The sequence below is a fragment of the Patagioenas fasciata genome, chromosome 1 (assembly GCF_037038585.1).
Source record: "Patagioenas fasciata isolate bPatFas1 chromosome 1, bPatFas1.hap1, whole genome shotgun sequence".
NCBI classification, from domain to species: Eukaryota; Metazoa; Chordata; class Aves; order Columbiformes; family Columbidae; genus Patagioenas; species Patagioenas fasciata.
The window spans coordinates 9,690,923-9,712,500 of record NC_092520.1 but is presented as its reverse complement, the minus strand read 5'-3'; the positions used below and the strand labels follow the sequence as shown (position 1 = coordinate 9,712,500).

At 38.5% G+C, this 21,578-nt stretch overlaps 1 protein-coding gene across 3 annotated transcripts in view; it reads right to left on the bottom strand.

Moving 5' to 3' along the window:
* The window catches only part of TMEM135 (transmembrane protein 135), a 179,304-nt gene that overhangs the window by 39,703 nt on the left and 118,023 nt on the right, over window positions 1-21,578 (bottom strand). For all 3 annotated transcript variants that reach the window (XM_071802470.1, XM_065832681.2, XM_071802500.1), the window contains one exon: window positions 19,635-19,681. In XM_071802470.1, coding sequence (XP_071658571.1) covers window positions 19,635-19,681 — 47 coding nt within the window. The remainder of the gene's footprint in view (window positions 1-19,634; window positions 19,682-21,578) is intronic.

Below are 21,578 nucleotides of genomic sequence, written 5' to 3'. Positions count from 1 at the left end.
TAAACACGTCACTAAAAACATCCACTATTTTTTTTTCTCGATGCTTAAAAACAACTGAATGATGATATTTTTAAAGAGTATCACATTAACATCACAGAAGCCAGCGAACAGGACTGCTCCGTGTCATCCCTCCCTCGGGTCAACACAGGGCAGACCGCGTTCTGCTTCTGTAAACTCCTCCTTTTATAGACCCCTGATTAGAGGAAGGGCTTAAGAGGTAAGGATGACCTTAGATGTCAACCTTTCCATATTGGGTTGAAATTCAGAGACACAATTTTTTGATTAATCAATTATTTTTTTAAAAGTCTAGCATTTTGTTTGGTTTTAATTCTGTTAATTCTTTTTATGAAAGTGTAGGCAAATTCCTGAATTAATTTGGCATCCTGAGTCAGCTTTGTATTTTCATGACCTGTACAACTTAGAATTTGACTATCTGCATACAGACAATGTTTTATTGCTATTTACCTGATTTGCCAGCACAACACAGCATATCATGGTTGATTTCTCCTGTCAAGTTTTTTTTTTTAATTAATAGATGTGTCCTCTTTTTCTAATATAGTAAAAAATAAAAAATAAGGAAGGCATATTGAGAAAAGTGCACTAAACAGTCACGCCTTTTCTAGAGATAGAAAAAATACCGAGACTTCAAAATGCCATTTATTATTGACCATAGAAGTTTTAAGGCATTTTGGTAATCCACATTCAACTTCTCCAGCTACGGATAAATGACAGGAGAGCAGCAAAGTTGTTTAGAATCAGTTTCCCTGAGCGGGTTCACCCAGCAGCCCGCAGCCATCAGTGTATTTGTCTTGTCTACACAGCTGCTTAGTTTCATGAAAACAAACCAAACCAAACCAAAAAAAGAATTTTCTGCATCTTTAGTACCTTCATGTTGTTGCAAATATGATCAAAACTGGGGTTCAAAGGTTCTCGGGAAGGCGACTGGCAGAGGCACGAAACAGTGCTGCTGCAAACATCCCTCCTCCCTGGGAAACCAGGGAAACGCGGCTGCCGGGTCAGGGCGTCTCTTCACAAATATACACGAGCTTTTGCAGTTATCTCCCCCCACAGAAATTATGCCTGTTAAAAGGCTAATGTGAAAAAGATACACTCTGGAAAAACAAACTCTCCCCTATGTCTTACCTCTTTCACATCTCGTCATCTGTTTTTGCGGGAAGTTCCTATTAACGTATGTTCACAACATGATTCTCAGAAGTTGCATGTTAAATTCAATCCCTTACATTTTGAAATGGAGATCCCCAAAATATTGTTTTTACCCCTTTTTTTTCCTCAGGCTGCCTCACTCCCCAAGCACAAAGCACCTTAACTTTAAATCCACAGGGAATTTGAAAATTACACTTATTTGTTGCTTAAAACTCATAAAATGAGCCATTTTAAAACTTACATGAGACATTTTTTAAACAGATAGACCACAACTACAGCGATCTGTCATAACAAGGTGCCTCCTCTTTTGCAAAACAAAACATGTAAGGAAATACTGCAAAAGGACACAAAGCACTGTAAAACCGCAACAGGTTGTTTGCAATGAATTTCCTAAATCAACGCTTTAATGAGTATGATAAGTTGAGCTCTAAGTACCTTATGAAAAAACTCACACTCCATAACACATCTATGCAAACCACTAATTGTAGATGTGCATATAAACTACATCATAAACTAAATATAATCTACGTTATAAATTACACTTTAGGCCTTACCCTTCTCAGTTCGAAGTGTGAGAATTAAAACATTACACCAGCACAATGCCTAAAAGTATAGATTCATATATATATATATATATAATTATTCACTTTACTGTCAAAAATGTACTTATTTCTCTCTGATGGGTCCTGGTGAAATTTCAGAAACTATAACAGAAATGAAAATTTGCTGTTTGACGCCGTTCCTTGTTTATATTGTTCAGCAACACTTTTGCTCAAGGTTAGATCAGCTGAGAAAGAGCCTGTTGGTTACTGCAGCATTAACCACGCAGCCACAACACGAAAGCAAACATTATAAAGACCACTTTCTATTTGCAGATAAGTGCAGAATAAAATGTGTACCTAGGTGAAAGAGTAAAGCATTAGGATTTGGGATATCTACATTTTGCTCATCTTTTCAATGACGTTCCCTATCTCAGAGAATCCTACCTTTTTTTTTTTTGGTGATATTTTTTAAAACAGAGTTTATTTAAAATGGAGAATATACGCTGGTCCACTCTGCCACCTGACACGGCATGAGAGAAAGGTGTGGAGTTTTACTGAACTGTATCAAATTGCTTCATGAATCACAATCACTCATGTACATAGATATATATATATATATATATGTATATGTATATATACACACATTTTTTGTCTTGTCTTCTAGCAGCAGTACCTACCCTCAGGGGTTAAACCCCTGTTAGATGCCATGCCCATATTGTGGCAACGCAGACATGGTTGGAACTGTATTGCAGGATCATGCCCAGTTTCCTTCTTGAGTGATTAAATGTAATTATCCCAAGAGTAAGTAAATGTAATTCTCAGCAAGGAACACTACATTTCTGGTAAGCAAATCTGCTGTGACCTTATTCCAGAAACTCATCAGGCTTACTCGCTGTGAAGCCTTTCACTAAGGAAGATATGAAAAGAAAGAGGAATTAAAAGGCATTCTGCTGGACTCCTGCAGGCAGCTCACGACTCGGTTGAATTTATTGAGACTTAAGAGACGTAAAACACAAGTTCAGATCTGGGTGGCCCGGGTAATGTTTAGAAATATATGAATTGGCTCTTCTTCAAAATAATATTTTCATTATTTCTTTTCCTCAGCTAATAAATTATATCCACTTTTCCAATAAAATCACAGGGCAGTGTCTAACAATACTGTTTCTCTACATATAACGCTGAGTGTATCACTGATATCCACTTACCTCTTCAATTCAAAATAGTGGGATTACTTTATTATAATAAAAATTATTACTGCAACTGGAAGTGTGGATAAAAAGTTGGAGGGAGTTGTTTTTATACAACTTTATAGACAGATCAAAAACCTCATTTTAATCATGTCCTAAGGAAAAAAAGAGTTCTCCATCTGTTACATTAGCTGTGTGTGAGGCGTAAATCACACTTTTCAGCCCAGAATTCTGCTGAAGCCAGAAGAATCTGACAAGGTAGAAACCAGTTGTAAAATGGAGTCCTGCCATGAATTGCTGAAGAAATCAATGTATCAAGCTACGACCTTCTGTAAAACCTTTTCTGTGACAAAGTCAGATTTTCAATAAAACGAACACCCGTACAGTTAATCTTCACAGCACATCAAGCTTAGTCAACACATCATGAATTCTTAACTGTAACATAAAATTAACATTCAATTGAATCTAATTTTGGCAGGTCATACAACACCTCTGATTATGTATCTCGTAAATGTAATGTTTAGTGTGAATTTTTATTTTAGAATTCCTAGATCCCAATGATATCTGATTTTTACACAGGAAACAAATGTTAAGTACCTCTGGAGATCATGCAGTCCAACCCACCCGCTAAAGCAGGGTCACCAGAGCAGATCACACAGGAATGTGTCCAGGTGGGTTTGAATGTCTCCAGTGAAGGAGACTCCACAGCCTCTCTGGGCAGCCTGTTCAGGGCTCTGGCACCTCAAAGTAAAGAAGTTTCTCCTCATATTCAGATGGAACCTCCTGTGCTTCAGTCTGTGCCCATTGCCCCTCATCCTATCGTTGGGCACCACTGAAAGGAGTCTGGTCCATCCTCTTGACACCCACTCTTGAGATATTTATAAACATTGATGAGACCCTCTCTCAGTTTCTCTTCTCCAGGCTGAACAGACCCAGCTCTCTCAGTCTCTCCTCATAAGAAAGGTGCTCCAGACTCCTCATCATCTTCACAGCCCTCCACTGGACTCCATTAACAGGTTATCTCGCCCTAAAGTTTTCAGGCAGCTTTGAAACCCAAACAACTTCAATTCAAATGGACCAGAACTTCACTTGCTCATGTGCCTGGTCTCTAACAACACCTGTCCAGCAGCTACACCACCAGATCTCCACCAAACCACGTCATCCCCAGAGACCACACAGCAGGAATCCTGCTCTTGCAAGCAGGACTGTAGTTGAGCATGAGAGATGACTCTCTCCAGACATCATGACCTAAATCAGATCACCGCCCACCAACACCACTCATTTCTTCTGTATTGAAGAATTCCCCAGCCCTGAAGGAGCCAGGGTAGCCCGGCAGCCCCCAGCAGGAAGAATTCCACATGGCTTCCTCTGTATTTCCCACCAACCACAGCCAAGCTTTCAAGTAAATTATTACAAGTTTTCTTCTTACTGCTTCTATGAGGAAAAGGGAAATTCCTTCTCTTCTATACCCCAATATGGCATTCACAACCCACACACCATGGATTACTCAGCAACCTACTCGCTGTCACATTTCAACAGGTGCTACATCAAACTGAAGATCTCTTACAGTTTCAGAAGAGGAGGGAGTCCCTCACACATCTCCTCCTAAATTCAAGACCAACCATACATCCAACCATATGTAGACTTATTTACATATTATGGGCATCACTGCAGGCAGACTCTTCCTATTTCTTGTAGCTACAGCAGATCTATGGGATTTGGGTTTACATCTTCACAAGACACGCTCCACGCTGCAAATGGAGTCCTTGGCCATTCTGAGGCCACTGTGTAAGCATCTTCATCCAAGGAACCAGGTAACTGCTTGTTCGTTAGCAAAACTGAAATACATAAGGACCTTATTTAACAAAGTAATAGTTTGACACATGTTCTCCCCATCCACCCAGCTATTATCACCCATTTTTCCATCTTGCATCAGATTCCTACACTTGCAGGACGTTGCAGATGGATGAGAATGAGGAGTTACCTCCTCTGCTCTGGGGAGGGCAGGTTGGGGACAGAAGACCAGTGGTGCAGACCTGGTTCTGATGGACACCCTGGCTACACAAACCCCTCTTGCAAGCAGAGGACAAATGCCCATGAGCGGTGGCCTCAACATGCCAAGGACAACCCAGAAGACCACCGCTGAGGTATGGATTTTTCTCTAGGTACCTTCTAGCACTGAGGCTTTCTAAGTCAACGAAGGAATGAAACCTCCTGGGGGAAGGAAGATGGAGGCAGTGGGAGGTTGGTCACCCATGATTTGTACTCAGTTGCTTGGTCTCCAGCTGGGTTAAGCATCTGAAATCCTGATCAAGTCCTTGATTTATGTTTTGGCACATTTCACCAGCACTTCTCAGCAGGACTAGATGAATCACTGATCTGTTCCAGTACAATCATTTCTATGTATGTTCATAACCTTGGAAGAATCTATATAAAATTTTGAACACACATTTAGTCTGCACAGTGCTCAGCTGGATGATTTTCAGTCTTTATATGCTGAATTGTATTCAAGTTGGGAAAAAAAAAATCACCTCCTAGGTCTTTATTTAAACTTTGTGTGAGATAAATAGTTTACAAATTAACTGCATCTCAAAGAACAGACGTTCTCACCTTTGAGTACGTTTTTCCCTCCTGGGAAATGCTGCGCTTTTCTGTAACACATTTCACTGAAACCCAGATAACTGCTTTTCAACGGGTCCACGTGTGTGCAAATGTGCCTATCAGTCACAGTGTTATCTGTCATTCTGAATACCGGGTGGCATGTTCAGCATGCTTTTATTAATCATTGCTATGCTGTTTAATTGCAAGTGCACTTTAAGAAGACAGAAATGCATGGGATTATGCCTAATATATGATTTTAACGTGATTTTTAAATATTTTTTAATTTGTGGTGTGAATTTTTAAATTATTATTAGCTGTCAATATATGAAATGTGTGTGAAATAAGGATGTGCTGAGAGACTGAAAGTGCAGCAACAAATCACTAGGCTGCTTTGTCATGTCAGAATAATAACTTCTGGGTAACTCACTGTGTACTTCCCAAAGATAACCAAAAGCATATACACAGACAGCAAACCCACTGCACATAATCACATCTTCACCTTCAGCGTATCAAACATGTAATGTAAGCAAACATTTCTTACACACCCAAACAGAAAAGCAAGGATATGGGGTAAGAAACCTGAATCATTTATTCTTGCACTTTCCCTTTATACTCATTCAGTTATTAAAATAAGCTTAAACACCGAGTAACACATGCTAAACAATTTTGATAACAATCTAGAGAAGTCAATGGTTTTACAGCAGGACATTAGCCTATATAATTTTGAATATTATTACTCACTAGACTAGTGCTGCCGGGGGGGTTGTGCTGATTTAACTCAAGTGACGCTGCCTTGTCACCAACTCAGGGCACACACAGGACAGTGAAAACTTTCACACTCTTATCAGAGCCACGACGAATTCTCCAAACATCTTAAAAGATCTGAAAGCTGAGCTTTCACCATACGGCTTACCCTCTGTTTGCACCCCTGAGAAGAGGTGTATCAGCAAGAAATTATCAGTAAGCTGTCAGTCTGTACCACAGAGTGACAACAGAGGATGAGTTAAATTCCAAATTCATTAAGTCAGATTTGGAAGGCAACAAGTGTAGAAAACCTAACAGTGATTCCTTTTAGCTTTGTCTAAAATCTAACTTTTCAAAAGAACAAACCACATCACTATTTTGCCTTTTTTAAATCAACTATTCTTTACAAAATTAAAATAATTAACTTCAAGTAGAATTCCAGAAGGAAGCTTTTCCATTTATTTGTACATTCTGGTTTAAAGCACTTTATTAATTCAGTTTTTCCTCAAGTGTTATAGGCAGTTATCTATTTAATTATCTCTTCATGCAGCAACACAAAGAGAAAATAAATTCTGAAGCAGAAAACAAATAATGGGAAAAACCTTAAGCTACTTGTTATTCCCATTGAACAACTGAGGAGATTTCAAGATCGACAAGATTTTAAACAGGCCTATAAAGCAGCCGTTAAATAAAGGTCTGGGCTACAATCATATGGTTTTTCTTTCTACAGGAGGCCTTGCACTCCTAGAATAAATGCACACAAGCATGGACTAGAGACTGACTATCTGACAATTACCATGGATGTTTATGTTGAGTTAAATTACAAAGGTGTTCCAGTTACTCCTTAGCACATCATCTCCCTCTTAAAACTCATCTCTGTTCCTTCGGTGACATAGTATTTATTTTGCTAGCAGTCCTTCCTCATAAATTCTACTGCTACACACAATTTACTGTTCTCTGGCACCAAGTGACACACACAAAACGTAACACTTCTAATGGATTCTCTATGATCACTCCTTACACAGGAACAATTCCTGCAAGAAACAGGTATTTGACTATTTTAAAAAATCTAATACAAATACCCATTTGATCTCCACTTACAAATGTTTATACAAAACAAACACATAAAATTAAGGAAGACAGGAACAGAATAAATTTCATCTAGTCTGTTCTCCATCAAACACAAGGACTGCAGCTCTACCATTCATGTCTAGCCTGTTTCTTCCCAACAGACAACGGACTGATGGAATCTCCCTGCCTCTGAACAAACCATCCCACTGCTTAGTGAGTCTTAATAATAGAAAGTTTCTCCAGTATAATTATTTCCAACCTGCACCTACCTTGCTCAGTTTCAGTCTTTTATTTCTTTTACTCTTCACTCAAAAGAGAATTCATTACTCTTCCTCATTAGAGAAGTATTGCATATATGAGAAGACTATTATCAGTCTAGACTTTTTCTAGGCTAAATGAAACATTTCAAGCTCCTCAAGAAAGGTCTGATAATAATGTCTGATCATTCTCATTCTGCTCTGGGCTTTGCAGAATTTGTCCATGTATAGACTGAATTTTGTTACTCCAGCTGAAATTATTGACACTAAGGAGAGGTCAGTGGTAACTTCACATGCTTTGCATGCTGTACTCTTACTTATATATCCAATTACAATCACTTTCTTCCACATCCTGATGCTTTGACTCATGTTCACGTTGTCATCTAACTCCTAGGGCCTTCTACGAAGAGCTGTGACCTAGGAAGATGTTCCAAATTCTCAATTTCTAGCATTAATTCTCTCTTCCAAAGCGCAGAACCTTCCAGCAAACTGCATCCTATATTTTGAGAATATTTATCCAATTTGCCGAATTGTTTTTAATGACATGTTTATTAAATCTGTGGATAAAACAGGACACCTTGGAAGACTGGTTGGGTCTTATTGTTCAACAGCTTTACTAATGACCAGGATGGTGACTTAGAGTTGATGAGGTCTGTGGATGGAAGGAATTACCCCTGGATGTTACTTCCACTCTGAGAATAAACTCAGTACTCAGGTTTTTCAGCTGCTTATGAGTTTTTTTCTACAGTGCACTTTAAGACCTCACTTACGAGAATGTCACATGAGAGTCTGTCTAAAGACCTACTGAAGACCTATGATGTCCTCTATTACTTCTGAATCAACGAAGCCTCTGATCTTCACAGGAGGAAGCCAGATTAGCTTGACACAATTCATTCTTGACCAATAACTACACAGGCTGTTATTCAACTCCGTGTTTCTTCTAAGTCTCTTCGAACCGTGTATTTGAGGCATCATGCCAGAGTTTTTGGCATTTCCACGATCCTGGGCTAAACACTGCTTTGACTTTTCATTGAAAAAATTTAAATATGCTTTCACTCAAATTTATATAGAAAAAAAATCAGAGTATCCTGATATAGCAGAATATTACTATCTAAAATACCTAAAGTATTTTTCCTAGTTTAAAATACAAAAATTTCAACCTAAAATGCCTTAACTCTTACTCTTCAGAGCAAAATCTCAACTATGGATATGACTGTTTTAACTTCATATTTCTTGAGATTTTTCCTCATTATTTATTACTACAACTGTCTTATTCACACCACAAGTGAAATTCAAGTTTCTTTAAAATCCATTGAAAATTTGCCATTGAATTTCTGAGCCACAGATTCACCTGAAGATTAGATCTGAGCTTTGATATTAATTTTAGTAGGAGAAGAGTCAGGTTCTGAATTACGGTTTGCTATTACATTAATCGGATCTGGTTAGTTTGGGGCAAGGATTATTTAAGCTAAAAATGTAAGAATATAGAAACCTTTCCTCAGTATGGTTTCTAGTCAATATATGAAACATAGGAAAGAGAATAAAGACTGTCTCATTCTTCGGAATATTTGAAATGGCCCATAAAGTCTCAGTTTCACAGAAGAAGCTGTTTTTTCACAGCAGTTTCTTTCTCTGTGAAACTGAGACTTTATGAAGTGAAGCATGTCTGTGAAAATCATCTACGACATAATTTACACTCTTCTGACTAAATAACATATAAGGAGAAGGTAGAATGAAGAAGAATGATCTAACTCAATGTTTATAAAGTAGCAGACATTTGACAGGCTTCAAATTATGTCCAGGATACACTGATTGATACCATTATCCGTTAGCGTGTTTTCCCTGACATTTTATCTTGGGGCCAAAAGCCAAAAGAAAGACCACAAGCATCCAACCACAAAGTAGCTCTTATTTTCCTATTCTAGTCAGCAATTAGCTCACAAGAACAGAATTTCAAGTATTTCGAATGTCTGTAGTTAAAAATGTGCCTTTTTCTAAAATGAAATATAAAAGTCATATGTTAAAAGCAATATTTGAGACTGTAGTCTTTAGACTGCAAATATATATTCAAGTTGTGCAGTAGTTACAAGTAAAATATTTGATTGTGTGCAACCCTTACACAAACAGAAAGACTTTATTTTATAAATACATACCAAACCATGTAGATCCTAATGTAACGTAATTGCCTTCTGCTTTTCATGAAATGAAGATTTTCTGCCCTGACTGCTATCAAATCAGAAACATGTGATGAGTGTGAATTACTGGTCTGGGATTTGTATTTCAGTACGGTGATGGTGTCTCCAACAACTACAGCTCAGTTTCTCCACAAAGGATTGCAGCAATCAAAACAACACAGGTAACATTCAAATGACAGGTGGGGATTTCTGAAATCTCATCCATCCTCTAAGAATTATGACTTATTTCTTGGTGTGACTCTCCTTTCCTAGATGTATATTGTAAATAAACGGATTGTTCTTAAAAGTTTTGTACCTGCTCCTCAAAGGGATCTCTTCTTTGTTTCTTTAATGTCAGGAGGATTTTGTTTTTCTAAATTAAATAAGCAACTGTACAGATATATCCCTCAGCTCAGCAAAACTACAGAACTATTTTTAATAGAGCAGCAGCAAAAACAGGAAGAACTGACAGGAAACAGTTGGGAAAAAGAAATTAAGCCAAGGAGCTGAGAGAGTAAAGAAAACAAGAGAAATAGGAGCACAAAGGCATTAAATCAACTTTCACCGTATTACGAAAGTACATCTCTCAAACCCTAATTGACATATAAAGTTTCCCAGGAAAACGTTGCATAAGGTAATGACAGAAAGTAAGAAAGAAACTTTTACAACTGCCCAGTCTGTGTGTTGTTCAGCTCCTTTTCTTTCTCCCCTTCTCTTTTGAAATTGGTTAAAAAGAGAATACTAGGAAACTGAAATCCATGTTCCCACTCTCTCAGAAAGCCAATATAAAAATATCAGATTCTTCCGAAAAAGGAAATGAAGAGTACATCTACTGAGTTAGTATTTATTTGGCTTAGAACTCTATCTTATTATACAGCTACTTATATACTGCTTCCTACCTAATTCTCTGATAGCAATTCTGCACCGAGCCCCACTTTTTAAAGTTAAATTATCTCCTGTAGCAGGAATGCAGCAGAGATAGCCTTGTGATTTAAGAACTAGGGCTCAAAGGCATCGCTACCACAAATATTGTATCTGACCTTCTGCATGCTACTTAAATCTTCTCCTCAGTTCTCCATCTGCAAAATGTAAAGTGCCTCACATGCACGTGAAAGGGTAAGTCCATCAGCTGCCAAGTCTTTAGTATATGGGATACACACAAGAAAAATCTTACAGAAATATGATTTTAAATAAGGAAGGAAAAAACTATTATAACTTTCTATAATGTTTGGTGATAAACATAGGAAAAATATATTTAACAGTTCTGAAATCCTGCAAAAATAAATTGCAATCCCCACACTCTGTGAGTGGATCTTTTTAGCACCAGGACTAAAGTGGTCAGAAATCTCGCCTGCAGACGCTGCCACTGGCAGACCTGGGCATCTTAATGCCAGGATCAAAGGGAGACACTGAATCTGTGAAGCTCAATTGCTTTTGCATCATCTGACTTGCATTCCTTTCGCATTTCAGGATACCAGGAAGATGATCAACAGCCAAAGCCCAGCCACATCAACATGCTCACAGGACAAAAGCCCTTTGTGATCGATAGACGAAACCTAAAGAAGGGGAGGAGATTCTCTTTTTCTTCCTTTAGGGATGGTTCTGGATGGAGACGCCTGAAATTGTAGCCCTCAAAACCATCTCCCATTACCACCAGATCACCTTGCAGGTAAACACCTTCCTGGTTCACCGAGTCACTGTTACGCAGCTGAAAAAGAATCTCCGCTGAAAAGTGATAATGGTGGAAAAATACTCCCTATTGTACGGCCGTAATTCTTGTACCGCTTGTCCGTAGGCAACGTGTTTCCTCTCCTGAGGAGGCCACGCAACTGGATCCAACTACACGTAAAGCAATCTGTTAAAACGAGGACAAGATTTACTGGTGGAAAGAACAGGTTTAAATAAATTCCAGGAGCATATGTGCCAGATGTCTAAAAGCGACCAAACATGGAAAATTAATCTCTTTGTGTTATACTCAAAAGTTAATATTTTCTATGAAAAGAGTAAATTTATTGATTTAGCAAATGCAATGAACTATGTGCAATAACTGGTGTTTCATTTTGACTCCTGAAGAAACTAATTATTTCTATAAACAAAATTTAGTTACATTTTTAATAGTGTATACACAGCACTAAAAACACTATTTCAGATGGTTTATATCATGCAAACTAGCAACTGTACCATGCAAAGTGGCAATGGGAAACACATGATACTTTTATTGAAATGTATTCCTTCCTTCCCTTAAAGTTGTAAAACCACTTGCGTTGCTTAATCCATGGGAAACAATGAATCAAGACACCTGAGTTGAGTGTAAAAGTGGCTTTGTTGCTGTTTAAAAGCACTGATGCTCAACAACAGAGAAGTCACCCACTTTAAGGGTGTCTTTTTGACTTTTGCCATATGTATCACTACAGAACAGATGTACCAGCATGTCTCAATATGAAAAATTGCAACCACAAAAAAAAAGCAAGTAGAGATGGGAATTAGATAGAACAGCATTTTATTCACTCCCTGACAGCTGAGAAAGTCTCTGCTGCTGCCTTTGTGCATCCTGCAGATCAGCAGCAGTGTGGTTTAACCAGGGGGAAATAAACTAACCAGCCTGAGTTCAGCCCACAAAGTTAATATCCCTCATTTGGACCTAATCTAACCACAGCTTATATCTTCAAGAACAGAGCTACTTTGAAGACAAGAGTATAACACAACAATAAAACACCTGTCTACTCATTTCAATGCAGTATCACCTTTACAACCTGAAAGACAAAGTGAAAAATAGCATGAACTGGAACTGTAAAACCTCCTTAAAAACCAGGTGATTCAAGGGATTTGAGGTGGTATCCATCTTAAAAAAAGAACATATAAGGATCACTTTTATTCTGGGCTATCGTCTAAACATAATAAAGGTTCAGGCAATACTTAGATATATAAAACCAGAGTCAAAGATAGAGAGTGCTGCAAGAGCATATAATGTTTCTCTATTAGATCAAGGCGGGGGAAGAGAAAAATCACCTGGTGACTTGTAAATTAGATACCTGGATGATCCAATACACTTTTAAATATGTACTATCTCTAAAGAGCTTTAGTAAAATTGAAGATGAATGTTGACAACCGATTTACAAGAGGCACTGCAGGTAGGCTAATCTGTTTTAAGGTTCTCTTTAATGCCAGACGGGAAATCAGAATTGATTTGTTTTAATTTTACAAATACCGTTATTGGCCCATTCCTCCCTCGCTACCCCAACGAACAGGTGAGAAATAGTGACCTGTACTTGCAAAACAAGACAAAGAAATAGAAGAAGTGGGATTTGCTCATGGATTTACAGCAGCCACCACCGATGATTACAAGAAGGTGCAAGAAAGACGTTCCCAAACCTACTGAAGATACCCACCATAATCCTGTTGGGCACTTTTAACTCTAGGTATTTTTCTTTCCTGTATGAAAAACTATGAGAATAAGAAAACTAAAAATGCTTTCCCACCTTTTATTCTATTGGTCTCTAAACAGAAGACACATTATCTCAACTTTCTGCCCGTGTTTGCATCTGAGATAAGTCTATGCATTTCTAAACACAGCGTCCAAGTGTCAGAGTTCACCTGTGAGGTTATCAGCCCCCTCCTGCCATGCCGTGTTTTACTTTTGCTCACACTAAATAAAACAAACTGGTATTTATAGCGTTTCTTAGGAGACTGCACATTTTCATCTGCTCACCGGGTCATCCGAAATACCTAAGAAATCAAGTTGCGTGGCAGTTACCAAAACAGTGCTCTGAACCGCTAACTTCGAGATGTTTATATAAGGACAGTAAAAAACATATAAACACACAAAAATTTCTCTTCTGCTTTTTTCTTCTGATTTATTACCTAATAATTCAATAGCAGAGCACTTTTAATGTACTCTTGTAATTCTAAGGCAAAGGCTTCAAAATAATCTTTGTAAGAAAGGGCAAGAATATTGACATTAAATCCCTATAATAGCAACTCTGACTATTAAGTTTGCTCATTCTACAGTAAAAAAAGAGAGTAGAATTAAAAGGCAAAAATATCTTTCAAGTAGTTGCTTCTGTACAAAAGGGAGCTTAGAGGATTAAATGGGAGGCTGATATGGCACTGGTACCACACATTTTTAAAAGAAAATAAAGGCACTTTGAAATATCATATCGAAAATACTGAATAAATTATAGGATATGTGTTTCATGGGGAAAGAAGAGTAAATAGCTGTAATTTGGGAGGCTGGAATTTCATTAATTAGATAGAATAAAGGGCTCTTCAAACAAAAGGACCTTTCTTAAAGGTTTTCAGTGACTTTACACAAGTTTCAATATTCCATCTTAATGGCAGTATATGACAGTGCATATCTATTTCTTAGATGTTCTTTTCATTACATTTTTCATTATCCATCTTCAATCAACAGACAATATATAAACAGCATTAAGAGCCCAGGAGCTTTCTGTTGTGAGCTATGGAAACGCCGCATTACGACAAACACCATGTTCTGCTGCGTGAAATCACAGCAATAACTTCTGATTGTCTGAAAGCATTGTTTCCAAAAATAGTTTTTTGACATTTATTTCTATAGATTGCAGAACTCATTCTCAACTTAGGATCAATCAATCATCAGAAACATCCAGTTTCCCATAATAGCTGGTTCCAGCTTGTAAGTGGAACTTTCCTTTCTAGGTTTCAGAGCAGATGAATTAACATATGTCTACTATAAACTGGTAGTATGTAGTCTAAAGATTAACTACTGTAGCAACCAGTGCTGCAGCCTGCCATGACATATTCACCCAAATTGGTGGATTTTTTAAGTTTATGTGGATAGGATTTATATGTAGGTATTCATTTGTTGTGCAGAGCTGGTGAGTTTTGTAGTATGTGGATTTCACAAAATTACAGAATGTCAGGGATTGGAAGGGACCTCGAAAGCTCATCCAGTCCAATCCCCCTGCTGGAGCAGGAACACCCAGATGAGGTTACACAGGAAGGTGTCCAGGCAGGTTTGAATGTCTGCAGAGAAGGAGACTCCACAACCTCCCTGGGCAGCCTGGTCCAGGTTCTGTCACCCTCACTGAGAGGAAGTTCCTTCTCAAATTTAAGTGGAACCTCTTGTGTTCCAGTTTGAACCCATTACCCCTTGTCCTATCATGGGCTGGCTCCATCCTCCTGACACTCACCCTTTATATATCTGTAAACATTAATGAGGTCAGCCCTCAGTCTCCTCCAAACTAAAGAGCCCCAGCTCCCTCAGCCTTTCCTCACACGGGAGATGCTCCACTCCCTTCAGCATCTTTGTTGCCCTGCGCTGGACTCTCTCCAGTAGTTCCCTGTCCTTCTGGAACTGAGGGGCCCAGAACTGGACACAATATTCCAGATGTGGTCTCACCAGGGCAGAGTAGAGGGGCAGGAGAACGTCTCTCGACCTACTGACCACCCCTCTTCTAATCCACCCCAGGATGCCATTGGCCTTCCTGGCCACAAGGGCCCAGTGCTGGCTCATGGTCATCCTGCTGTCCACCAGGACCCCCAGGTCCCTTTTCCCTACACTGCTCTCTCATAGATTTCTTCAAATACACACAAAAGCACAGTCACTGCATCAACCTTCCAAAAAGTGTAACACTCAAAATAAAAGTGCTACTAAAATAACATTAATTCAAGTGTATTTTACAAATATTTATAGGATTATAGGATTCCTCCTGCTTCTTCATTCCTCTCTATTCAGTTATTCTATAATGATATTCTGGACAGCTAGTTCCATGAATTATTCAAACGGAAATAAGATGACATGAAATCACGATAAAATCAAACCCTTTCCACCCATAACCTTAATTCCATGCCAACTGTAACTTTTTTAAAAAAATAGGAGTATTAAAGAGAAGTGTGCATTTTAAAACAAATCATATATGACATTATATGTCATCACAAATGACTTTGGGTTTTTTTTTACTCAGTGGTATTAAGTCCTGATGGAGTTCAATGTCACCTGAAAATTAATTCCTAAAGGTAATGGCACGTTCCTCTCCCCAGATAGACTTCTGTAAGTTTTTTAGGAAAAAATGCATGGAAAGGGAAAGAATCCCGTTTCGGCTGTGCTTATCTATATGTGTGCATTCAATACACATATGACAGACCGTACTATACAAGTCATTGTATACTACAACTATCCACAAATGAGTGATGTACAAATGTCATCACTTCCAGTGAAGCTGAGTACAAGCATTTTGTGAAAAAGCAGAGGTTTAAGTTAGGAGAAAAGTACGAGAAAAGGAGGATGGAAGAGAAGAAATAAAAAAATACTCCACTAAAATACGCTTCCTGTGTCTGTAAATATAACTTTGTTGCTTGTAAACCTATCATCTGCATTTCAGCTGCTTTTTTTCCTAGTATATTCTTCTATTTTCTGTCCTGTCTGCTGACACGATCTTATTTTTTCACTCTTCAGTCATTCTCTCCTTCCCTCTTCCTATTGTCTTCCTTTCTACATTGCTCTTCTGAATTTACCTTTCATTCTGACTCCCTTCTCACTTAACTCTTGAGATTTAGCAACTCGCTTTTCATGTTGTCCTGTAGTAGATGCAATAACATTTCAACAGTCCAACAGATCTTTTTCAGGGAATAAATATCAAGGCTGTTTGGTGAAGTTTTTGACCAGCGTGAAATATCTGCCATGGGCTGGGAGGATTGGGGTAGCAAGTGAAGACGATGTGAAGACAGAGCCTTCCCACAGGGAGACAAGCACAGTCATTTTACAGTTGGGGAAGCCTTTTCTATGCCACATGATAGGAAGATTATCTGAATACCTATGTTTCTGTAAACAATAAACTCCCCAGATCCATCACACAGGCTTTCTGCTGCTTTGGATGCAGAAATCAGATGGGTAAGGGCTGGCAGTCAGAGAGAAGCATCAGCAAATTGTAACTGTCCTTGCTAAAGGACCATTACAGAATTTGTTTTGCAAATAGTTCAAGACAGACATTATAATGAGATACTAAGAAAATGCATTTACACTAGAAAACAGACATTATATTGAGATACTGAGAAAATTCATTACACTAGAAAAGAAATATTCAAATAAATCAACAAGAACTTGCCTATTCTTCCACAGACCAAGACTCACACACCTGTTACAGCAGCATTTCCTACTGGAAGATACCCACATCAAGGGAGAGGTACGACCATGGTACAGTTATGTGCCATATTGATTTTGTTCTCTTTTAGTGGAAAACTATGAACCGCAGTGCTTACCTTCTGCAAATAACACTAACCAAGCTCAGCTTAACAGGCTGTTATTGACATGGCAACCTGAAAGATACCCTGAAAGTTGTGTGATGTATAGAATGCATCGTAATTCCTCCAAAAAAGATGACAGTTTTGAACTTTCCAACTTAACTTCTCATGTTATAGGTTCAGTAAAAACCACCCTATGCAGCAACATTAAAATAACAGAAGTCCACATGCATGCTGAAGAGCATCTCCACTTTCCACATCCGAATCACGTCTGACCACTGACTTGCAGCATTGACAGCAGCTACTGTGCGTCGTGGTGTGAGCTGTGCCAGGAAAATTATCCAGCCCAAAACCACACAGACCCAAAATAGCGGCTAAATTCAGTTAACCGTGGAGCCGCTGGGAATGCCCGTGCCAACCAGAGCCACCAACTGGGGACAGGCATCACTTTTACGTTCAGAGAATCTGATGATCACAGATAAGGCAATTTATATGAACTCAAAAAATAAAGGCTACTTCCCTTTTATTCCCTGTGTCATTTGGCTCCCAAGCATCAGTTGTACTGATTGCGGTAGCAATGAGGTGCGCTGACATTAAGTCTCCCTTTAGAAAGGTTTTAAGCTTCAGGTTACACCATTTAGGTATTAGGATTTAATGATGAAGGGGATTACATATGATCTCGGTGACAGAGACTGCTGTTGCTCTCAGCACCTTCTGGGACATTTCAGTGGGGTGGGGTGGACAAAAAGCCACCTTGGGAAGAGAGGTGTTTTTTTGAAGAAAGCAAAAGTGAGTTTTATGGTTTTTGGGTCAATAAATGCTTGTTAACAGTAAACAGTGTTTTATAGTCAGTGGGAAGATAACTCCACAAGCCAAGCAAACCTGATTTTGAATAAGGTGTTTTTTCTGAAAGTACTAACATGGTTTTGTCAGTTTGATCTGCTTATGATTAGGAAAAAGCTGAAGTAATTTTGAGTCACTAAACATAGGAAGTGCAGTTTAACGACTCTCCCAATTATTTCCTATTTTAGATGACAATGGAGACTGGAAGATTGCTTCCCCCAGGGCTCTGGATAGATCCACAGAGCATTCCCCTGAGGGTTGTACAAAATCTTACCAAAGGGACTCAATGATGAATTCACATACGAGGTGAGACAGCAACCAACTCACAATCCCAGTCCAGACAAACTGGACAAAAACTCTGAGGACTGATTGGGTGACATCTCTGTCATGTGTCTTCTCCCTAAGTATTTGTTCCTCTCCTGTTACATTTCTACAACTAGAAACTGTGGGAGAACGCTTTAATTTAGTGTAGTAGAAGAATCACAGAATCACAGAATGTCAGGGACTGGAAGGGACCTCGGAAGATCATCCAGTCCAATCCCCCTGCCGGAGCAGGAACACCCAGATGAGGTGACACAGTCACATTTCTCCCTCTATTTATTTTCAGAGATGTCCCTGCCCACCTGGACCTCTGACATGTTCCCTCTGTCTGGCTGCCCTCCTGTTCCCAATCCACATGTTCTCCAAGACACGGTGATTTCTACAGCACAGAGTTGTAATTAGGAGTTTTTTTCCAGCTTTACCTTTCAAGTTGCATTCAGCAAAGCACAGGAAGGTTATCGTCTCCTAAAGACTTCACTGGCCACTGTCTTTGACATCTTATTACATTAAATATTTCACAATATGACAGCCAATGATGTGCATCAACAAGTGGAAGAGACTCAGGATATCAAATATTCTTTCCCTACATGCTAATACCTATAATATCCAAAATCTGTTAGGACGGATCTGTAAGGGCATCTTTTCACTGCTTCCTTCTTCAGATTTCCTTCCTCTCTAACCAGGTGAATTCAACTCGGCTGCAATTTATTTTTGTAAGAAGCGTCCCGCTCTGTTATCTCTTATTCTTTCTATCACAGCCGTTGAGAACAGACTATTTATTCTTGGCCAATATCCATAAGCAATTTGTAAATACTGGAATTACCAAAAAAATAAGCTGCAGCTTCCAGAGTTTTGCAATTACCAGGGGATCATATGGCTTGAAGAACCATAGATGGCCACATGCCACAGAAAATTCTAAGTCAAAGGGCTGTAGTCAAAGGTTACTTAACAAGCAACTTTCCGACAAGGAATATAATACAGAAAATTTGGGAGGTCTGGTATTTAAAGCTGAAACACAAGTTAAATAATTTATTACATATATACAAACTGAGAGGGAAAAAACAAGTTAAAATGAGTGTCTCATCCACCCCACTACAGTATGTTACAAAAAAGGAATACAACTAATAACTTGTGAAAATGCACATAGTTTACTCTGAAATTTATGCATGTCATATAATTTATATTAGTTAAGATTGTAAAATCTCATTTTTCTGTTCTCTACTTTCACTACAAGAAAATATGTTCTCTTCCCCACATAAGCTACTTAAGAATCACAAAATGGTTTGGGTTGGAAGGGACATTAAAGATCATCTAGTTCCAATTCTCCTGCCATGGGCAGGGACACCTTCCACTAGATCAGGTTGCTCAAAGCCCCGTCCAACCTGGCCTTCAACACTTCCAGGGATGGGGCATCCACATTTTCAGATAAAAACCAAAAATCAAATAAGTTATTAGAAATGCTGTTTAAAACATTATTTAAAAACATAAATAGGTATACTAGCAACGTACCTGAAAAAGAACATGAACAGAGCAGCTGTGATGCAGAACAAAAGGACCTACAAGAAGGAGAAAGAGCATTATTACACAAAACACCACACTACTACTGCATGTTCTGGGTCGTGAAGATTTTACAACTGTTACTACAAAAGTTAACACTTTATTCATATGTCAGAATGAAAGCTGGTCTGAATGCACCAAAAAGGATTCTCTTGTTTCTAGTGGATTTGAGCCGTTCCTGTAGCAGCTAAAATAAAAAATACAAAATCCAAATCAGGGTGGTAGGACAACGGACACAGCAAATGATGCTACTTCAAACGGTCTGGAATAAAATAATAACAAAACAATAGAATGAAAACAATAAAGCAACAGAATGGAAATGTAAACATTATTTTGTCTTGGTGATTTATTCAAATATCACATTGTAGTTTCAGTTCAAATGCAGGACCACTTGTACCAACAGCTGTTTCTGCTTAACTGCTCTCCAGCAAGTTTGCGAGGAGATAATTCTATTCCTAAACAAGAGCATCCTTTCTTGTAGTTTACCTTAAAGTCACTTGGAATAATCCGTAATTGCTCTAGATTATCAGTGTGACCACACAAGAGTCAATGAGCAAACTCTGCAGGTCATATGCTTGTACATACACCTGCTTCAGGAACAGCTAAACCATGCTTTATATTCATACCCTGCCTTAAGCCGTGCCGTCTTTGCCACATAAAGCTCAAGAGTGAGAAAACACTGTTTTGTTCCAGATCTACAGGCCCATATTCATATCTGCATTCAGGAGGCAAAAACCTTACAGATAAATTGCAAGTGTTCTAGAAAACACTTGCACTTATTTTCAAGGGTTGAAGAAGTTCTGATCGTGATAGGATATGGGCAGCTTAAGTGAAAAGAAATGGAAATGCTGGCTGCAGGGCGTTATTTGAAGGTCATAAACACATGGAATAGTAGGCTGCTGTGTGCTGATACAGATCAGAAAGTGTGATAAAAATTTTAATAGGAAAAGGTTACAATAGATTTCAGAAAGAAAATAACAAACCTTACAATGAGACTATTTCCCTGTTCTAAGACCTCTGGAATGCGACTTAAAATTAGGTCACAGGAGACATTATAATGTTCGCTGTGTAAATTACCCATTTTATTTTTCCTTCACCAGTACTAGTGTATTTTATTATTTTGCATCACAAGTGAGAACATCTGAAATAATTTTATATTAAATCAATAGGGTAAGGTGAGGACAACGATTTATTTCAATTCAAATGCACAGCAAAAACAGATGTATTTAAACTCAAGCTCTACTTCAAAAGATCTGCCCTAACCCTCCGAAGTTCAAACCATATTTAGTCACTCAAATGACAATCGTCAATTCTTTGGATGTCATTTCTGGAGACAGAAGGGACAAGATGCCTTCACAGTCTGAGCAATAATATTGAAAATTAAGTAAGAAATGGAAAAAAGAGAGTTATCTGGGGGGAAATAAAAAAAAAAGAGCAGGTGCAATTTATCTGAACTTTAATGAACCTTAGAGGCAATTGCGTATGTTATTGAAGTGGGCACAGAGCTGCTCAAGAACACTACAGGAGAAAACTACAATAGTTAGCAGTTCATTATCAAACTAAAAGGCATTTTAACTGAGGTCACCAAAGGGGTTTTGCTCTTCAGTAATGATTTGAATGATGGACCAGAGATATCACAAATTCACAAAATCCTTCAGAGGCCAGGTCCTCATGCAAAGTGCCTGAATTGCCCACAGTTAACAAGATGAAATTCAGTAAAAATAAGTATGAAGCGTTCGGCAGAGAAGTTACGTACACAAAAAACAGGAGAAGAAACAACCGCACGGGCAGTACAAGAGTATAACAAATACTGCAGAACACAAATAAAAAGGCATCAGCAATGTGAAGCTGCGGAAAGTGCTGTAAAAATAGCATTGTGGACTCTTTTAGAAGCAG